Here is an 18,946-nt window from a genome sequence, read left to right as displayed (position 1 = left end):
CTTAAGTAAGCCAGTAAGCTTTACTGGATTACTTCTTTTAGTTATGTAAAGGACAAAAATGTTTCTGTACACCTTGGAAATAACTGATCCTGGATTTTAAAAACGGACTTTATTTTGACACAAAAAACTTTATTTTGAAGGCAATTCGTTTTACAACCGGAAGACGACATATTTCATTTCCTTTAGATATTTTTCCTCAAATAGCTAGCTAGGAGCTAACGTTACATCGCACGGGGCATTGAAAAGCACTGAACAACGATTTTTTTTCCTGCAGATTTGCATCCCCAGTAAATATACAGGATCTGTGGTCAGCACAAACATGGTAAGAGTGTTTTGTTTGATGTTTTAATAGGTAAAAACTCGCAGTATTAGCCATATTAGCTCCTATTAAACTATCACAGCTAAGCTAACGAGGTACGAGGCTAACGTTTATCAACGTTACTTCTGTTGCCTTAAACACCTTGTTTCAACTTGAACGCTTAACTAACTCATCTCTGTCTGTCAGCCTAAATGTTAACAACGTTTGCGAGGTATTTTGTGAAAATGAGCTATTAACGTTACAGTTAGTGGTCTGCTGCCTAATAACCAGCGTGTATCTCCTATTTGAAACCCTCTGGAAGAAGGTAACAAGTAATGATGTATCCGGGAAAATACAAAGTTGCAGCTGATGTGGTGTGATATAAAGAGCTGGCGTTGTTGTGTGTATTAAATAATATTAATCATTTTTACAGTCGCACACAATTTTGCTTGTCCAACCTACCAAGAGACCTGAGGGCCGCACATATGCTGACTATGAGTCAGTGAATGAATGCATGGAAGGTGAGTCTTTTTTGTTTTTGCTCATGAATCATGATGCTGTTTTGTCTTCACTGGTGTAATACTTTAAGTAGCTTAAACCATATTATGTTAGTAGGACCATTTGTAACATTATAATTGTATTTCAACAGTGTTCCTCATGGAGGCAACTGAAATAATTTGATTTAGCTATAAGCACAGTTACACTTTCTGTCATTATTTGGAGGCTGTTTACAGTTTAGGATAGATGTGATGCAATTTGAAAACATTTTTGTGTGTAAAAATGTTAAGTGGAAATGTTTTTATATGTTTGTTTGTCACATATGCCCAAAGTGCAAATAATTAGTTGATTGTCAAGATTTGTCATTTCAGTATAAATTCTTCTGCATTTCTCCCTTTTCAGTGAAATCTGTAGTGTTGTCTTTGACTTTATGGCCTCTGTAACCATGTCACATTATTGTGAAAACTGTTATATACATTATATAAGTGTACCATTTTAGCTATTTTCTTTTGATGCACATTTTCGGAAATGATTTTGCTTCAAATCAGCATGTCCTGTACTTCTCTTCCAGGTGTTTGCAAAATGTATGAAGAGCATCTTAAGAGGATGAATCCAAACAGTCCCTCCATCACTTATGACATTAGTCAGTTGTTTGACTTTATTGACGACTTGGCAGATCTGAGCTGTCTTGTGTGAGTATGATTTGAATGAAATGAATGCAACCTTGCATTGATTGTGTTGATTGGGTCTAGTAAAAGAAAAAAAATATTATTTTTTTAATACAGGTACAGAGCTGACACTCAAACATACCAACCATACAATAAAGACTGGATCAAGGAGAAGATATATGTTCTGCTACGGCGTCAGGCTCAGCAAGCGACAAAGTAAAGGCATCAATGAGGAGATGTCTTTCTCCGCTCACTTTGAAGGAGTTCACTGTACATTGGGAAAGGAAGGGGTTTAAAATAGGGGGTAGAGTCAGACATTTTGGGCTTTATATAGAAGTGGAGTCGTGCTTGGCAGCATAAACATGTTTTTAATTTGTTACACTGTGGTGAGAGTGGGGCTAATGGCTGCAAGGGCTAAATTATTGATGGAGAGGCATCCCTGCTTGGAGCAAGACCCCCCCCCCCCCCACTTTTTAAACTTTTTTTTTTTTAAAATATATATATATATTGGGGGGTTAATTAGTGTATTTTCCCTTAAAGTTATGTGATATTTTTTATATACCTGTACTGGGCGGTTGGATTAGAAGATGCTGTGGATTTTGAATGCAGGCGATGTTGTAGTTTTCAGTGAGATGAATGTCTACAGACTGACTGACCCAATAATTTAACTGATCCCTGAAGATTTATTTTCCATTTATTTCAGTGTTGTTACTATAGCCTCGCATCATGATGTAAAATGCTGTTTTTGTAAACATTTCGTTTTGAGTAGAATCTGATTTCATCTGTCCGAGTTGCTTTTTTGTTGTTGTTGTTGTTGTTTGATTTAAACAGAATAAACAGTTGTTTTCTGACTGGTGTCCACTGTTGCATATGTCACCTTTAGTACAATGAATGAGGAATACATTTCCTGTTAATTCACAATATTAGTACGGAAATTTCTGGTTGACAATGATCGACAACTCTGTAGATCAAATTGTGTGTCGAATGGTTGGACTATCTGTTGAATAGGATGCAGAGTGGCTGAATGGTAAGTTTTATAAATGGCAGAATTGGGCAGAATGATATCGGATGTTGCTGGAGCATCTAGACGAGTTGTTTCTGCTGATTACCATGAGAAATTGAATTTCTGTCATGTTATGTTACTGTCTCTTTAAATGTGGCGGGCTGCCCTGTTGTTGCTGTGCTGGAAACCCCGTACTGACTCTGAAGGGACCCAAGATGGCTGAATACTCACGGGGGGGACAGTTAGCAATTATCTGAGCAAGACGTCGGGAATGAATGGCAGATAGCATTATAATGTAAAGCGTAACCTTGAAGCGATTATACGACTACATTTTGTTGGTTTGCATAGTTTTTGGGATGCATGAATACTAGTCAGGAGAGAGTGGTCTCTCCGCGGCCCCGAGCCAGAACATGGCGGAACACTTGGGAAGAAATAGCAGCTAACGCTAGCTAGCTGGCTTATTATTCATTTACATTTAGAAACATTGTTCCGGCTTAAACACGGTGTCTGCGATTCGCAAGTGTGAAATAATGTTATCGTTACACAGCTCTGGTCATTTTGCTTCAAAGTGTCGTTTAACGTTGAATATGTGAAGCGTAGGCAGTTAGCGTACTAGCTAGCTAGTTAACGCGTTAGGTTTGCTAGCTAACGTAACTGGCAAACGTTGCCCGCAAGCGGACACATTGTACTAATAAGCAGGCAGAGTGTTTTGAGAGCCAGAGATCTTAACGGTAGGGCTTATTCTGAATACTGCTTTCTCAACTGTGTGCTAGGAGTTTGCAATGTCTGTCAGCCCTTGTTTTGTAGATTAACCCGTTAGCTAATGTCAGTGCCATCCGCACTGTGAATTAGACTGTCGTTAGCTTGCTACAATGGTCTGTAAGCTGATTTTGTGGTGCGTTGCCCATAACCCTGGCGAGATAAGTTTTGAGGCAGCTCGTTAAAAAAAATTATATTGTAGTTGTAACTGCAGAATCGGTCGAGGAATCTTCCTGGATTCTCGTCCAGGTGTTCCGTTTTCAAGCTCCTTCAAAGAACTGTTAGCCTGGTTGACCCCTGACGGTAGTTACTACTGCATAGTCGAAGTGAGCAGGTGGAAAAAAGTGACTTGAAGTTGTGGCGTTTGTCGGTGAAGCAGACACCCCGTGAAACCATAGTAGATCCGGGAGGGGGAAACCGGCTACAACTACCTGCCAGGATGACGGACACTCGTCGACGAGTCAAAGTCTATACCCTCAATGAGGACAGACAGTGGGATGACCGTGGGACCGGACATGTCTCCTCGGGCTATGTGGAGCGTTTGAAAGGCACGTCTCTACTGGTGCGAGCAGAGAGTGATGGTAAGGCGATCTAACGATCTATGGCCATAGGAATGGTATATGTCAACTTACCTGCAGTGTGTTGGCCACCGCAATAGTTGCTCCATAACATAATTATATGTAAGCAGCACTTTCCACACAGACTTATTTTAACCAGCTGTGTCAGCTCCAACCATGCACCTAACCCTCACTTGTATATAGGGAATAACCTAATTTACCCACCTCACAGAAGACATTTTGACAGCACTTATGGGCCACCTTTGTTTTTAACCTGACAGGTTCCCTACTGCTGGAGTCCAAAATCAATCCAAACACAGCCTACCAGAAACAACAGGTCAGCACATAACATGGTGAAGTATATTCATGTATAATGTGTATTTTCCTTTGTCTATCATTTGTAAATTGGCTTTGTTTTTCTTTTGGAAAGGATACATTGATAGTATGGTCAGAGGCTGAAAATTATGATCTGGCACTCAGCTTCCAGGAGAAGGCTGGCTGTGATGAAATCTGGGAGAAAATATGCCAGGTAACTGCTCTTCTCTTTGTGTGGGTGAACGTTTGTCTGCTTCAACTGTGTATGCATTTGTGTTTGGGTTCTGTTACTTACTATTACATCTCAATGTCACTCTTTTTTGTGTCGTTAAGGTGCAGGGAAAGGACCCATCAGTGGACATCACCCAGGATGTAGTGGACGAGTCTGAGGAGGAGCGCTTTGATGACATGTCATCACCAGGTCTGGAGTTACCACCATGTGAACTGAACCGCTTGGAGGACCTTGCTGAGCTTGTGGCCTCCTCACTTCCATCACCACTGCGGCGCGAGAAACTGGCACTGGCCGTGGAGAATGAGGGCTACATTCGCAAGCTCCTGGAGCTGTTCCGTGTGTGTGAGGATTTGGAGAACAGAGAGGGACTGCACCACATGTATGAAATCATTAAAGGCATCTTCCTGCTCAATCGCACTGCACTCTTTGAGGTAATGTTCTCTGACGAGTGCATCATGGACGTCATTGGTTGTCTGGAGTTTGACCCAGCTCTCCCGCAGCCACGGCGGCATCGGGAGTTTCTGACTAAGACAGCCCGCTTTAAGGAAGTCATCCCCATATCTGACCCTGAACTGCGTCAGAAAATACACCAGACGTATCGGGTGCAGTATATTCAGGACATGGTGCTGCCCACGCCCTCTGTTTTTGAGGAAAACATGCTGTCCACCCTGCACTCCTTCATCTTCTTCAACAAGGTGGAGATTGTGGGCATGCTACAGGTGAGAAAGGCAGAGATGTATTACATGGTTTGCCAGTCAAGTGTATGTGTTATTATTTTAAACAAGATGTGTGGACGCTCCAAATTTTCTCTTTAAAATTTTTCTCATTGCAAACCCGAATGATACAGAATGTATGAGCTTTACAGACTTTACAAATAGACAACCCTATCATAGTATCTAACATCACAATGCACACATGAGAGAATATCTTTCAAAGTAGTGTTTATACAGTGAGGACTGGAAATTACAGTAATTGTAGGATTGTACAAAGGTTTTATTTTCATCTGATTGTGCTTTACCCAGTCTGAGTTTGTCTGCTAGTCTTTTATGGTCATGTGATCTTTGTGTTTTTGTACTGTGTCAACTCAGCAGTGTTTATGTATGGCTGTCTCCATAGAGATGGAGAAGTGTTGTGTAAATCAGTTATGCTGCGCTAGAGGAAAACTGAAACTGGCTCGCTGTTGACTCTGGTACACTGTGCTATGTGAAATTCTGAAGTCAAACACTGTAGCTATGGACCTTTTCTTCCTGACTTACCTCGTGGCAGTTTTGTTAAGCCAAGCAAAGTATTATATCCATTTAAACCAGTGCATCATGTACATACTGGATCACAGATGTCATTGAGTGGAACTGGATTGTCCATGTAAAAAAAAAAAACTTAAAAGGAAATCCACAGAAACGTAATGTTGTAGTTTTTAAAATGTTTAATTTACAGTAGATTGAAACTGCAGTGGTACTAAGTTGCAGTGAGCAAAATGTATTTTTGATTTCAGGTTGTGAATTGAATTTCAAAAGGTGTTTTATAATGACAAAGTATATCCCACTGTAACTGCAAAATCAGTAATTGTTCAATGCATTGGATGCAGTTTTTGTTTCTTGGTTATTTGTGTCTGACTTGAACTGCTGTAGGTCAACAAAAGATTTGTTGTGCTAGATTTCATGGAGTGCACAATTGGGGTCAAGGGTGACATATGTATTTCTTTTCTCTCCATATCCTGATAAGTTGACCCTCTATGTGATACTCACTCCCTCTTATCTCCCCTTCCCTTTGCTGTCAGGACGATGAGAAGTTCCTGACAGACCTCTTTGCACAGCTAACAGATGAGGCTACAGATGACGACAAAAGACACGAACTGGTATGCCAGACGGTCAGAGATTATTTATCGAATGCTATTCTCATGTTTCTCCTAGTCGCTTGTTTCATAGAGCTGTGTTAATTTCTTCTTTATAGGTGAACTTCCTAAAGGAATTCTGTGCATTCTCACAAACGTTACAACCTCAAAACAGAGACGCCTTCTTCAAGACATTGTCAAACATGGGCATTCTACCTGCACTAGAGGTCATACTGGTGAGTGCAGCAATGTTAACATAAATTGGAATTAATTTAATTAGAGGCTTGCTCAGACATACAAGGAATTTGGCTTTTGGTGTCAGTAGCTTCAGTAGCTTTGGGAGTGGGGTGACTCTTTTTTGCATTAGGATCATGGAACATGCCTTGAAAATTGAAAGTTTGGTGAAGTGGCAGACTCCTAGAGGAAAAAAAATCAGCTAAACAAATCTGTCATCATCATCAGTGAAGATGATATTGAGTGTTTGCAGCATGTTGATACAACTGTGCATCTGTTTCATGCAAAGCTATTTGGTTACCATGGATTGTACACAGCACAACAACACCTTGTTGAGGAAGCAGAATCAGACTCTTTTAACCGTGGCATTAAATTACACTGTTGTGACTACACTGTTTATGTGCCAGTCTTGCTCAGGTGAATGACATTAAAAAGTTGTAGCTGGTAGTTTAGGGTATTTCAACCTTTCTCAGTAAGGACAATGACGCAGCACTTGTTTTTTTTAACAGTAACTCCTACCACAAGAAAGCAAACCAAATATAGTTTTTGTCTGTATAATGCTAGACCTTGAGGCTTGCCATACGTTGTCATACTGAGTTGAGCTAACACACACACACACACACACACACACACACACACACACACACACACACACACACATACACACAAACACAAACGTTCAGGATCATGTTGGCTGCTGGGCTGCTGCTGGTTGTCAGGGTATTATCTGGTCTGCAGACATTGTGTTACAGCTGAATTCCCCTACCAAGTCTGGTCAGATCCATATTAAACTGGTGCATCTAATCATACCTGGTTGTGTTTTACACTCTTTGCTCAGCTGTTTGTCACACTGAAATCCTGTTTCAAATATGCCACAGGTGGTAATGCCACATTCCTGATCAGTTATATGCAGTTGTAAATCTGACCAGAATGTTGAAATTGCAAACATCTCTAGCTCTACAGATGCCAAAAAAACCCCCAGAAGAATTGGCAGGCTGCAATGTGTGTAGTGGCTGTGAGTGTATGTGTTAAGGTGTGGAGTGGGGAGTTCATAGCCTGGAAAGAGAGGATGCTTTTATAGCACTTTTCATTCAAGGAAAAAATATTTTACTTATTGGTATAGTGATCTGATCACAGATCAGTAGAGTTCACTCATCTGTTGTGTGTAGATGGATTGTGTCACGTGGCGAACACCAAAGAAGACTGACTTGACTTAGAGCTGATTCAGTTTTGACTTAAAGAACTGAGCTTGGTATCTCATGCATGTATGGTATGCCATGCATCTTTTCTTATGAACTTATTATCACTCCTTATTTTCTCTCATGTTCAAATGAATCATTTTTATTTTGACACCGTCAGTCCCAGTTTTTTGTGTTTGTTGGAGCAGTTACTTTTACCACTACAGTAGTGACTGCAGAAGAACAAACTAGAAGAATGGATCTGACACAAAAGGACATATCAGGCCGCCAAATACACTTTGTTCTCAGACAAAATGAACTAGCAGATTTTCCTGCATCTAGCCAGCCTCTGAGCATGAGAGTGGTTATGTTTTAGTGCTGTACAGTACAACCCATTATCCTGTTAATTTTTGTGAGAAACTTAACCTTGGAATATGTATCACTAGCAAGTCAGGAAAAAACACATAAACAAATGCATAAAGCATATTAAAACATAAAATAGAAGATATACTTTGCACATACAGAGTTTGACTTTGTGAGATTAATACTTAATAAACTGAGAAAATAAAGTTGGGTCCTTTTTTTGATTATCACACTTATTTCCATTTAGTTTTTAAGAAATGCTGAAACTTGGACTCCTGGGGGGGAATCACAGTCCACTGACAAATAAAATGTGTGTTAATGAACAGGGAATGGATGACGTTCAGGTCCGTGGGGCAGCCACAGATATTTTCTCTTATCTGGTGGAGTACAACCCCTCCATGGTACGAGAGTTCGTCATGCAGGAGTCTCAGCAGAATGATGATGTAAGTATATGAACAAAGTCAGCCAGACAGGTGGATATGAGCAGATGTTGTGTTACTAATGATTATTTATTTGCCTTCCAGGACATCCTGCTGATCAACCTCATCATAGAACACATGATCTGTGATACAGACCCGGAGCTAGGCGGGGCGGTGCAGCTGATGGGTCTACTACGGACTCTGGTGGACCCCGAAAACATGCTGGCTACTGCAAATGTGAGTTTGCACGCTACTCCTAAACACGTCATTTTATACAAACAAAACTGAGTACTTGATATTTAGATCCAGCTTGTCCAAAAGCAGGTTTGAACCTCCTTTGTGAGAAGGGGAGGCGTTGCTTATTCACTTAAGTCAAACTGAAACAAGCAAAAACACCTTTAAGGTCTGTCAACTTTGTTATAAAAGATGTTTTCCTCACTAGGAAACTGTGAGTTCACCATTCTGTAGCCAAGAGTTAGGCAGCACTGGAGAGACAGGATTGTTACAAGGAGCAGAGGGAGGTGGTGTAACATGCAAAAGAGAAAAATATGATCCATGTGTGGATTTTGGCTGTTAGAACACATTACAGATACAAGTCATATCGAGGGGAAAAAACATGAAATATTCACGCTGGAAAGCTGGATGTTCCTGCTAATCAAGTTACTGTTGATTAGTGCTGCCCAGGACCAACAGTCTTAACAGGTTGGGCCAGAGCTCTGCACATTCACCATTGTTTTTAAGTGTAGGATACAGTAAAAACATAAATTGAAATAGATACCGAAGTCTTGTTACTAAGAAAAAAAATGCATTCTTTCTTTTTTCCTGTCCAGAAAACAGAAAAGACGGAGTTCCTGAGCTTCTTCTACAAGCACTGTATGCACGTCCTCTCAGCTCCACTACTGGCCAACACCACAGAGGAAAAACCCAGCAAAGGTACTGAATACCTGCGAGTTCTATGTGTGTACATGTGTCTTGGCTTTTTTTAAATATGGTATTTCATGGTACTTACTATTTTCGCTCTTCTATTAGATGATTTTCAAACATCCCAGCTGCTGGCTTTGATTCTGGAGTTGCTGACATTCTGTGTTGAGCACCACACATACCACATCAAGAACTACATCATCAACAAGGACATACTCAGGAGGGTACTGGTGCTCACCGCCTCTCAGCATGCCTTCCTGGCACTATGTAAGTTACATATAATTCAACCCGGACAAACTTTCGCATTAAACACTTCAAATATAGTTTTGAATCTGAATTTTGAGCTTCACATTCATCTGTTTTTCTGTCCCAGGTGCCCTGCGCTTCATGCGGAGGATCATTGGTTTGAAGGATGAATTCTACAATCGCTACATCATGAGAAACTTTCTTTTTGAGCCCGTCATTAAGGCCTTCCTCAACAACGGCTCCCGCTACAATCTCATGAACTCCGCCATCATTGAGATGTTTGAGTATGTCCGTGTGGTGAGTATTGCTGGTTTCCCACAAAACTTGTGCTTTCATGTCAGTTTTGAATCTTTTATGAACAAAATTAAAGAAATTAAAGCGTTTTAAATGTTGAAATGACCATTTTTTTCATCTTAATAGATCAATAAAATGTAGAAATATGAAAGGAAATACTTCACACATAAAGCTGCCCCACAGTGAATTCAGGATGGGAGCATAGTTAATTATTACCAATGCTGAAATGACAGTTACGCCACAGAGCCATAGAGGCTGCCAGTCCACCATCAGGCTCAAGCCTCCTCTTGCCCGATGCTGGGTTTGGTTTAGGAAGGTGAAGAAAAATAATTCTTCTGTTCTGCTTTGCTCTTTGTTTTTTTTTTTAAAATATCTTTGATGTCCTTCCCTGTTCCGTTGCTCGTCGGCTCAGAGTTGAGCAGCTTGTCAAACCTGTACAACATGACACCTTTTAAAAACGGCTATGTCTTGCAGTGTCATAAGAGCGGTGTATGGTTCACTGGAATACATACACTGATTTACCAATTTCACCTCGGTCGACAGAATTCTTGTCTAATTGATTTTTAAAAAGAAAGCAGTGTTCATTGTTCGTCAGACCATGTATGTACCTGAATGTAAAAATGTGTTTTTGATTCATTTTAACTTGTTTGGTGTGATCTCTCCTCTCTATTTCTCTCCTGTGCTCTTTTTCCATCACTTTCCACTTCTACTGGGTCTCTACACTCCTCTTTCTCTCCTCTCCCATTGCTCCCAGGAGGATGTGAAATCTCTCACAGCTCATATAGTAGAGAACTACTGGAAGGCTCTGGAGGATGTGGACTATGTCCAAACGTTCAAGGGCCTAAAGCTGCGGTATGAGCAGCAGCGAGAGAGGCAAGACAACCCCAAACTGGATAGGTGAGAAAAACAAGGCTGGACTACTACGACAACTATTACGCTGTCACTGATGATTTAATGACAGGCAAGCTTGTGAGTGTGTCTCATAGTGGGTAGATAGTAGATGTGACATGCCAGTTAGAGAATTAACATTGATGAGTTGTTACAATGGCCAGTATATTCATTTGTGTGTCACAAGTGCATCCTGAGTTTTAGATACTGTCTTTTTTCTATCTGCATAAAAGCCTGACTGTATAAAAGCAAGTGTTGTACTTCAGGTTTATCAGCTAAACACAGTGAGCGCTGTTACCACAAGCGGCTGAGATTGTGCAATGTGTCACTTATTCACGTATGACTCTGACTGAAGTACACAGTCAAATCAGAAAGTGGCACCCTGCAGGGCTCGTCACTTAAGGCCAATACTGTTGCTGCAACTTAAACTCTTGCCAACACTGTCAGACGTTTCCTTGTTTTTAAGCTTCGCTTTGCTCCTGTGACTGTTTTCTTCTGTCAATCTGCAGTTCTCAGGAATAGATCATGTTTATGGTGTAGCAGCTTTTTATAGAAATACAAGGGCTGACATCATTGTTTCTGTACAGAGCAATTACACAGTTCACATACGTGTGGTTTACAATTTAAATACCAACAGTTGCATCATATCATACCTCTCTGTTTGATCCTGGTTCATTGCACAATAGTGAGATCAGACTCAGTGAATAGTTTGTCCATCAATGTGTGTAGATGCATCTGTACATGTGCACAAAGACAGCAAAGAATCATCTTTTGACTACACCTGTAACTTATCATCCAGTCCAAATCCAAGGACTTGACTGAAACAAAATAAGACTAAAGACTAAATATTTTGGACAAGTGGTGTCCAACACACTGATAATTCTCCTCTACAAGTGAGAAGAAATTGTTAAATGTAGGCCTTAAAGATTGGCCCAGTAAGTTCAAAATGCTCTTTAAAGGAAAAGGTGGTTTAAGAAACTCTGTTTTGATATGCTGTCTATGAACATATGTGCATTGTGTTTTTTGAACACTGAGTGCTTTGTCTTCTCCAGCATGCGCTCCATCCTGAGGAACCACCGCTTCCGCCGTGATGCAAGGACGCTGGAGGATGAAGAGGAGATGTGGTTCAACACAGATGAAGATGACCTCGAGGATGGTGAGGCAGTGGTTCCTCCCTCTGACAAGATGAAGGCAGAGGAAGACCTCATGGAACCTATAAGCAAGTTCATGGAGAGGAAGAAATGTACGTATGGAAAAGCATTTTTTTCCTCTCAGATACTTTAGGGTGAAACAGTGTGATCGGAGTGAATTACATGTTGGATTCATGGCTGATTGTTGTGGAAATGACAATCCTGTAGCTGCTATGTGGGGTTATTAAATTGTGCAGTTTTAAAAGTGCAGCCTTATAATTTCAGAATGTGAGGCTGCAGTTTTACGATAGCAATATCAGTGAAAACAATCACAGGAGCCTCTAGAGGAGGACTGACAAGGGAACATTATCAGGAAAAGACTGCTGTATGTTTGCATTGTCGTTCCCCAGAGTGCTGGGAAAATAAACAAGGTAATGAGGATGTGAATCAAGCCAAAGCTTATATAAAATCAGATTTGACACATTTCACAGGCGAAAGAGCAGATTTGTAAACAGAACAACATTGTGATTAAATTACCGGCAGACTGTGGTGGAAGTCGCAGAAGTCGCAGAGCTTTATTTACTGGCCCCAAATAGTCATCTGCAATTAGTCACCAGAAAGACTTTTTAAAAGTGATTGTTTTACTGCTGCTTTAGGTACAGTCATGATAAATATGGGGTCATTCGTCTGTACAGTAAATCTACACAAGTCTACATACTTAAAAGACATTTGTCTGTATTTTAGGGTACCATGTACAGAAAACGCTGAGCTTTTTTTTTTTTTTTTTTTTTTTTTAAAGAAACACCGTCACTTGTTGGGTTAAATCTAAAGCATGAAAGGGAAATGTGTCTTGGAAAAGCATGTTGTTCTTGCAGAGGATGTGTTTTGTTGACCCATGAACTGAGGAGAATGACTATTTCCTGTCCACCTCTCCCTCTGCGCCCCCAGTGAAAGACCCAGAGGATAAAGAAGTACTGGGGAAGTCGAGCTTATCGGGTAGGCAGAACCCCAGCTTCAAGCTCGCCTTCTCTGGCTCCACTAAAACCAGCCTGTCCAGCCCTCCTTCATCTGCCTCATTGAACCCAGGTTCTCCGGGATCACCGGGTTCTCCGGGCTCGGGAGCACGGAGCTCACCTTCCACCACCACTGTAACCACAAAGGTACTTGTCAGCATGTTAATAGTTGATCTCTGTGAAGGAAGTCCACTAATCTTCTCTTATCAAGAGACAAAGTTTAAGGACAAAGATGATTTTACACAATGTCTGTTCTGCATCAAACATTACTTAACCAAGACAAAGGAAGAAATAGTGAAAATTGAGCTTTAACTATGAATCTTCACACTTAGACTGTCAGTTTTCACACAACTCCCACCATCCTTGTTGTGTTTTACAAAGAATGGTCAGAATCACCAGTTTGCCATCAAGACAAATTCTGTACTTGTTAACTTTATTTAGACAAGGAAAATGGAGGGAGAGACACTAATAATGGCACATGAGCCAAAACGCGATTTACAGGTGAAGTCAATGTTAAAAAAGTGCATATATACCAAAGACTACAACGTCAGTGCACAGGATGAGGAAACATCAAATAAGACTGATGCACAGGAGACACGAACAAGGTATGAGAGGAGATCAACAGACACAATCTGGGACAGCTGCTTGAGCATAAACGTGTTTTTATTGATACATTTCTACAATGGTGACATGGGAGTAGTGAGTGAGTAGTGAAGACATGAAAGAACACTAAAGCTTTAAACGCTTTAATCGCCCATCTACTAACTTTGCAGGTAAAAGAGTCTAACAAGCCAAAACAAAGGTCTGCTGGGTGGCTTGTTGTATTTTCCCGGCCTAATAATACTTTTAACTGTCTTCATTATTTAGGATGACTAGACTTTTTTACCTGTGTCTTCTTCAGGGTTTAGTGGGACTGGTGGACTATCCCGATGACGATGATGAAGAGGAAGAGGAGGAGGAGGATGGGGAGAGTAAAGAGGACCCTCTGCCACCTTCGAAGAAGTCCAAACTGAGCTCCTAAAGGAGCTTCACTGTCTCAGCCTGTGCTCCGCTCAGACAGTTTCAGCGCATAGACTTCACACAGGAACGATCAAACTTGTAAACAAATTGAATGAATGAAAGCCACCCCTCGCCGCCAGCGGGTGGCCAACAGAGGAGCGGACTGTGAACGGATACGAAGCCTCCTCAGACTAGCCCACTTCATACAAGTGCCAATCAGGAAGCCGGGAGCGAAAAGGCGTCTGGAAAGTGGAACAGACGTGCGAAGGTTGAGGGAGAACAGATCACACTCAACAGAGCGTCGGCAGACTCGGACGGTAAGAGACCGGTTGGAGTTTAGCAACTGGACGACAAGACCACATACAAAAACACACGTACACGCAGAGTGAAATCCCAGAGAGCTCGCGAGCTCGGACCATAACCCACTGCCCCCCGCCCCCCACTCAGGGAAGGACATCACAGCGGCCCAAACGGGTCAGCCAATTCAGACCCAGAACCACCACTCGCACCCCTAACCCCTCCTCAGAATTCACCTTCCTCCTTGTTTCTTTCTGCATCTTTTCTCCTCTGCTCTCTCTCCCTCTCTGTCTGTTGCTTTTTGTCCTTTTTTTTTTTTTTTTTTTTTTTAAGTTAGTATAAAGGACCAGACGGGAGGCAGCATGTGGCAAAGAGCTGTCCTTGTTGTCGTTTGATGATGTCATCCGTGTCGTCGTTCCTCAGCGGACGTTCTTTCTCTGAAGAGAAAAAAAGCCAGCAGTTTCTTCATTATTTTGTTTTTGTTCTCTATTTGTCTCTCAATCTTTCTCCTGTTTTTTGTAAATGACAACAAAAAAGACCTGCCTTTAAATGTTCAGGACGTTTTCAGTCACACTTGAACAGGTTTTTAAAGACCTCAGTAGGTGAGATAGTTTTACCCTTTTTGCCCTTTGAAACTGCAGATTTTTTGGAGAATTTGTAATCCCGTCTTGATTAAAGATTGAGTGGAATTCTAGATGTGATGAATTTTGTCATATCTTCTCATTTTTTTTTCCTTTTACATGAGTGTACACTTAGTTGTTCAGAATATTTGGGACCATTAAAATGATCTTTGCTGTAAGATGTCCTACTACCCTTTGTCCTAATAACTCAAATGTTTCCTCTCTGCGGAGTGCTGTTGTTGATCAGTTGGGGTTTCATCAGCACTACAAGAATTTGACCTTGTAGTACAGACAGAGCTGTCCGGTACAACGTGGTTACACAAACTATTATTGGGCCACTCAGTTCCACACTGAAGATCAAACGTCCAACCCCGCTCTGAAACTGTTGGACCATTTGAAATTCAGTTATTCCCTAGAAACATATTCAGTCTGTGAAATCATGAAGACTACAAAATATATGGTCAAATTTTGTTGCCTGTGTTGGAGATCTTCCACGAATCAAAGCAATGCCATGGTGAAACTCAGACTTCTGTTTAGTGCTTCATGTTATGAATGCACCTCAGTTGCTGTTGTCTTTGTGATCCACCAGGTGGCGGCCTCAGTCCATAGAAACTGTAGAAAGAAGCGTCGTTGCCTGTCCGAGCGGGTCGTGTCATCTGTGCTTTGAAATTACAGTAAACATGTTGGGGATGGTGTCATTTTTACAAAGCATAGGTTAACACTGTCTGAAAATGGGTTGTGAGCGTTTGATGCCACTGTTTCCCGACTGCTGTTACAGTATTATTTCATGGCGTTTCCTTCTGTACTGCTCGAGCAAATCCAGGGTGGTTATTTTCTGATCAGTGAGCTCATGAGGATAAAGTGTTCAAAAGAAGGCGCAGCGTATGACCGCAGCTCTCAAAACTCAAACGGGATCGGGTTGAATATTTAACCATAACTTTCCAGTTTTTCAAGTCAGCTAACTTCACATCCTGGAGAACAAGATTGGGCTGAAGTGTTCGTTATTTAGATGACAGTTTTCTGTGTGTGAACATGATTCATTTAACTCACCTTTTCACCTGACCGGCATTCTTTTAGTCACGTTTGCTGTTTTTCAGTTGGAGATATGTTGATGTATTTTTGCTGTTCCATAGTTTCAGTATCATAACTGAAAGCCTCGGCTCTCTGGTAGACCGAAATTGTTTTCTTTTTCTTTTTTTTTTTGTTAAAATGAGTGAAAATAGTTTAGGAAAAATGACAGCACCTCCCAGCGTATGTGGTCACCTCAGTGGGAGTTTGAGTACGACTCAAAAACAAACAGCATCAAGGCCACCAAGGAGTCACTGTGTTGTCCCTCCAAGTGCATTGTGGCCTTCAAACATTGCTTATTAATTAAAACCCAACAGAAGAGGATCACTCGGCGCTCAGCGTGCGGCGAGAGCCGTCACACAACGCCTATTAAGGCTCCCATTCACATGAAAGCCATCTCCAGACAACGGCAGCTTTTCAGGAGCGGCCCTCCCTGCCAGCCTCCGTTTGCTCCTCAGCAGGAGTGTGGCAGAGTGTGTGTATGTATGTGTGTGTGTGTGTGTGTGATCTCCCTCTCTGCCACTGGAGAGGCCAGCCTGCTCCTGGTGCCAGCCGCTGCTCCACCAGAATGCCGGCTCCACTTCCAGTGCCAAGGCGCTCACCCGGCTCTGCCCGCCTGTATGTCTGCCAGACTGAAGAGTCCCCATCGGTGACACTGCTGTCCAGCTTCCAGCCGAGCCAATGAAAAGCCTCTTTGACAGCTCTCTTGATTGGCTCGGCTCCCTCGGCATCCCGGCTGCTACTTATCGACTCTCTCTGGATTGATCAGTAACACTCATACGGCAGCACATGATGATGCACTGCATACAACACCGCACTGCATTGGGACCAAGTTGTATCCATATTTTCATGAGATGCAACCATTATTACATATTGCAAGCAAAGGTGAAACTAAAATGATCCTGCTGACATCCTCCATAACATGAGTAAACTCAAACACACCTCCACATGTTTCATAGATACTTCTCTGTCAAAACAGTGGTTTTAAGCAGCAGTCACTCGTTTGAACACAGTACCTGCAGACCATCAGGCATTTCAGTCTAGTCCTTCCTTAAATTTGGGGCCTTGGATATGATTCATTGATATGATTAATTATAAAATGCAGTAAAATTCTTTAAACATGTGGTTCCGAACCATTTTGGTCTATGACAATTTACAAAAAAGCTCTGTTTAGCTCTTATGCTTCAGATGTCTGAGTTTTTCGAGGCTCCTCCAAAAAGAGATTGTCCCTGTAAACGTCTCACATTGTTTCATTCATTTAAGAGTTTCAGGCCCCCAGAAGTAAACCTCTGCAACATTTCACAGGAAAAATAAACTGAGAAAAATCTGAAGTACAAATTCAAATGTGTGCAGCAGAACTGTGTATTTTCTCCCTTCTTGCCTCGTTCATCACATCATGACCCCTCGCTGGATGGAGCTACCTAAAACCAGCTCCACCTTCAGTATTTTCAGTATTATTTATTCTGTGTATTTATTGTAAGAAACAGTGAGTTGATTATTTCTTGATAAGTTTTTTTTAGTTGTTAGAGTTCTCATAAAAAGCAGATGTGTATTTACAATGAACAGTAGGTCACACACAGCAGCTTTGGGAGGCGGCCTGTAGGGGGCGGTAGAGACCACTTATGGAGATGAACTGCAGAATATTAATTGAGCAAATAACTCATTAAGTAAACGCCCTTTCCTATTAGCTGATAGGGGGCCATGATTGCTTTAAATGAGGCTACCGTTAGCTCACTAACTTTTTCCTGCTGTTTGTGAAGTAACCATAACTGATCAAAGTCGGAGTGAAATGACAACACAGTGATCTATTATATTAATCCCATGTAATCCTGGTAACCAGTCCAGGATATGAAACAGGAAATGAGGCACACATGCGGTTTTTGGAAACCTAGCCGAGGTTGTCAAAACACGCACACAAAGTCCACCCTCATGTCTCCCCGCCGAGCCGGGCGTCGCGGCAGACAATGACCTGTGTTTCCCGGGCACAAAGTGCTCTCTGTGTCCGCCGGAGCTCCCCCGCTTTAATGGAGGTGATTGGCCGTGTTCGGCGCAGCACGTCGGCCGCCGCGTGTGTGATTAATCACCGCGTTAAAGCGCCAGAGCCGCGCGTCCCCCGAGGTGGAGAGAGGGCGGCGGGCCGACAGGGACACCGGGCGGCCACGATGCCCCGGGTCAACAGCCGTCGGTAGCAAATGAAGGAGTGGAGAAAAGTCATCACCCGTCACATCTGGTTTACATTAAGGCAGAGGTGAGATACAGTGACAGGTCCGCCATACTTTCATAAGCTCCCCTTTTAGTGTCAGGGGGTTAGCCTAACTGACATCCTAATATTCAGCATATCCTAAATCAGTGTATGTTGGCTCACGTTTTCCACATAAAAGTCTTCCTAAAGATGGACCCCAACCTCAAGTAGGCCCATTTCTCGGTTTTGAAAGTTAGCTGGATGCTAGCTGACTAGCTTAGCTAATAAGCAGCGCAAACTGCTGTTTGAATTGAGGATTCTCCTCAAAATGAAGCCTATGAGTGCACTGATTCCCAACCTGATGTGGGCTTGTGGCCCCTAAATGCAAATCTGGAGCTGATTAGTTGATCAACAGAAAATTAAGCTGCAACAACTTTCATATTTGGTTATTTTTCCCCCCAAACATGCCTAAAAAGGCCTGTCCACACCTCTTAAATGTTTAGTTTGTCTCACATGTTAGCAAATTGTACAAAATGAGGCATTTGAAGCTGTCATAATGGGCTCTGTGATACAGATTTTCTTTTCCCGATCAATCAATTGAGCAGAAAAGTTCAGTAATGAAAGCCCTACTTGCAAATAGGGCTGTAACTAATAATAATGGTGACAAATGCATGCACTGTTTGACAAAAGTAGACAAAAGCCAGAAAAAAATAAATGTAATTTGGTGCAACAGAGCTGTGTTTTTATTTTCATTCTCTCTTCAATCATCTTGTGACACCATTGATTTATCATGACAGCCTTTTGGTGGGGGGGTCCTCAGGCTCTGTGTTGGGAACCACTAGCTGCACGTACGCCTTTTGGCTCTGCCCCTGACTTGCATTCACTGCAGCTCAACGCTTTATTGCAGAGCAGATACAACTGCTCCTAAATGTG

The 18,946-nt window shown here is 41.9% G+C and overlaps 2 protein-coding genes across 3 annotated transcripts; both read left to right on the top strand.

Moving 5' to 3' along the window:
• Positions 1–188: 188 nt before the first annotated feature.
• On the top strand, positions 189–2,315 carry LOC143335921 (enhancer of rudimentary homolog). Its single transcript, XM_076755619.1, has 4 exons — positions 189–322; positions 732–819; positions 1,368–1,488; positions 1,582–2,315. The coding sequence occupies exons 1-4, from the start codon at positions 320–322 to the stop codon at positions 1,682–1,684; spliced, it is 315 nt and encodes a 104-aa protein (XP_076611734.1). The 5' UTR covers positions 189–319; the 3' UTR covers positions 1,685–2,315.
• Positions 2,316–2,658: 343 nt separating this feature from the next.
• On the top strand, positions 2,659–14,837 carry smek1 (SMEK homolog 1, suppressor of mek1 (Dictyostelium)). Of its 2 annotated transcripts, none has more exons than XM_076756229.1 (15): positions 2,659–3,807; positions 4,065–4,120; positions 4,214–4,312; positions 4,432–5,049; positions 6,108–6,185; positions 6,281–6,397; positions 8,263–8,379; positions 8,461–8,592; positions 9,186–9,288; positions 9,385–9,543; positions 9,650–9,819; positions 10,574–10,713; positions 11,757–11,947; positions 12,783–12,994; positions 13,749–14,837. In XM_076756229.1, exons 1-15 carry the CDS (start codon positions 3,666–3,668, stop codon positions 13,866–13,868), a joined length of 2,454 nt encoding a protein of 817 aa, XP_076612344.1. In that variant the 5' UTR covers positions 2,659–3,665; the 3' UTR covers positions 13,869–14,837. The 2 variants fall into 2 exon arrangements, with proteins under 2 accessions (XP_076612344.1, XP_076612343.1); XM_076756228.1 differs by having other exon boundaries at positions 2,661–3,807; positions 10,571–10,713.
• The last annotated feature ends 4,109 nt before the right edge of the window (positions 14,838–18,946 follow it).

Source organism: Chaetodon auriga, chromosome 18 (assembly GCF_051107435.1).
Source record: "Chaetodon auriga isolate fChaAug3 chromosome 18, fChaAug3.hap1, whole genome shotgun sequence".
Classification (NCBI taxonomy): domain Eukaryota; kingdom Metazoa; phylum Chordata; class Actinopteri; order Chaetodontiformes; family Chaetodontidae; genus Chaetodon; species Chaetodon auriga.
The sequence above is the reverse complement of the archived record's forward strand: the minus strand, read 5'-3'. Positions and strand labels throughout refer to the sequence as shown.

Excerpts from the sequence above, each read along its gene's own strand:
- LOC143335921 (XM_076755619.1), top strand. Across the intron at positions 820-1,367 it reads AGTGAATGAATGCATGGAAG|GTGTTTGCAAAATGTATGAA; the intron begins GTGAGTCTTTTT and ends CTTCTCTTCCAG. Across the intron at positions 1,489-1,581 it reads GCAGATCTGAGCTGTCTTGT|GTACAGAGCTGACACTCAAA; the intron begins GTGAGTATGATT and ends TTTTTAATACAG.
- smek1 (XM_076756228.1), top strand. The coding sequence starts at position 3,666 with ATGACGGACACTCGTCGACGAGTCAAAGTCTATACCCTCAATGAGGAC. Across the intron at positions 10,714-11,756 it reads GACAACCCCAAACTGGATAG|CATGCGCTCCATCCTGAGGA; the intron begins GTGAGAAAAACA and ends TGTCTTCTCCAG. Across the intron at positions 11,948-12,782 it reads GTTCATGGAGAGGAAGAAAT|TGAAAGACCCAGAGGATAAA; the intron begins GTACGTATGGAA and ends CTGCGCCCCCAG.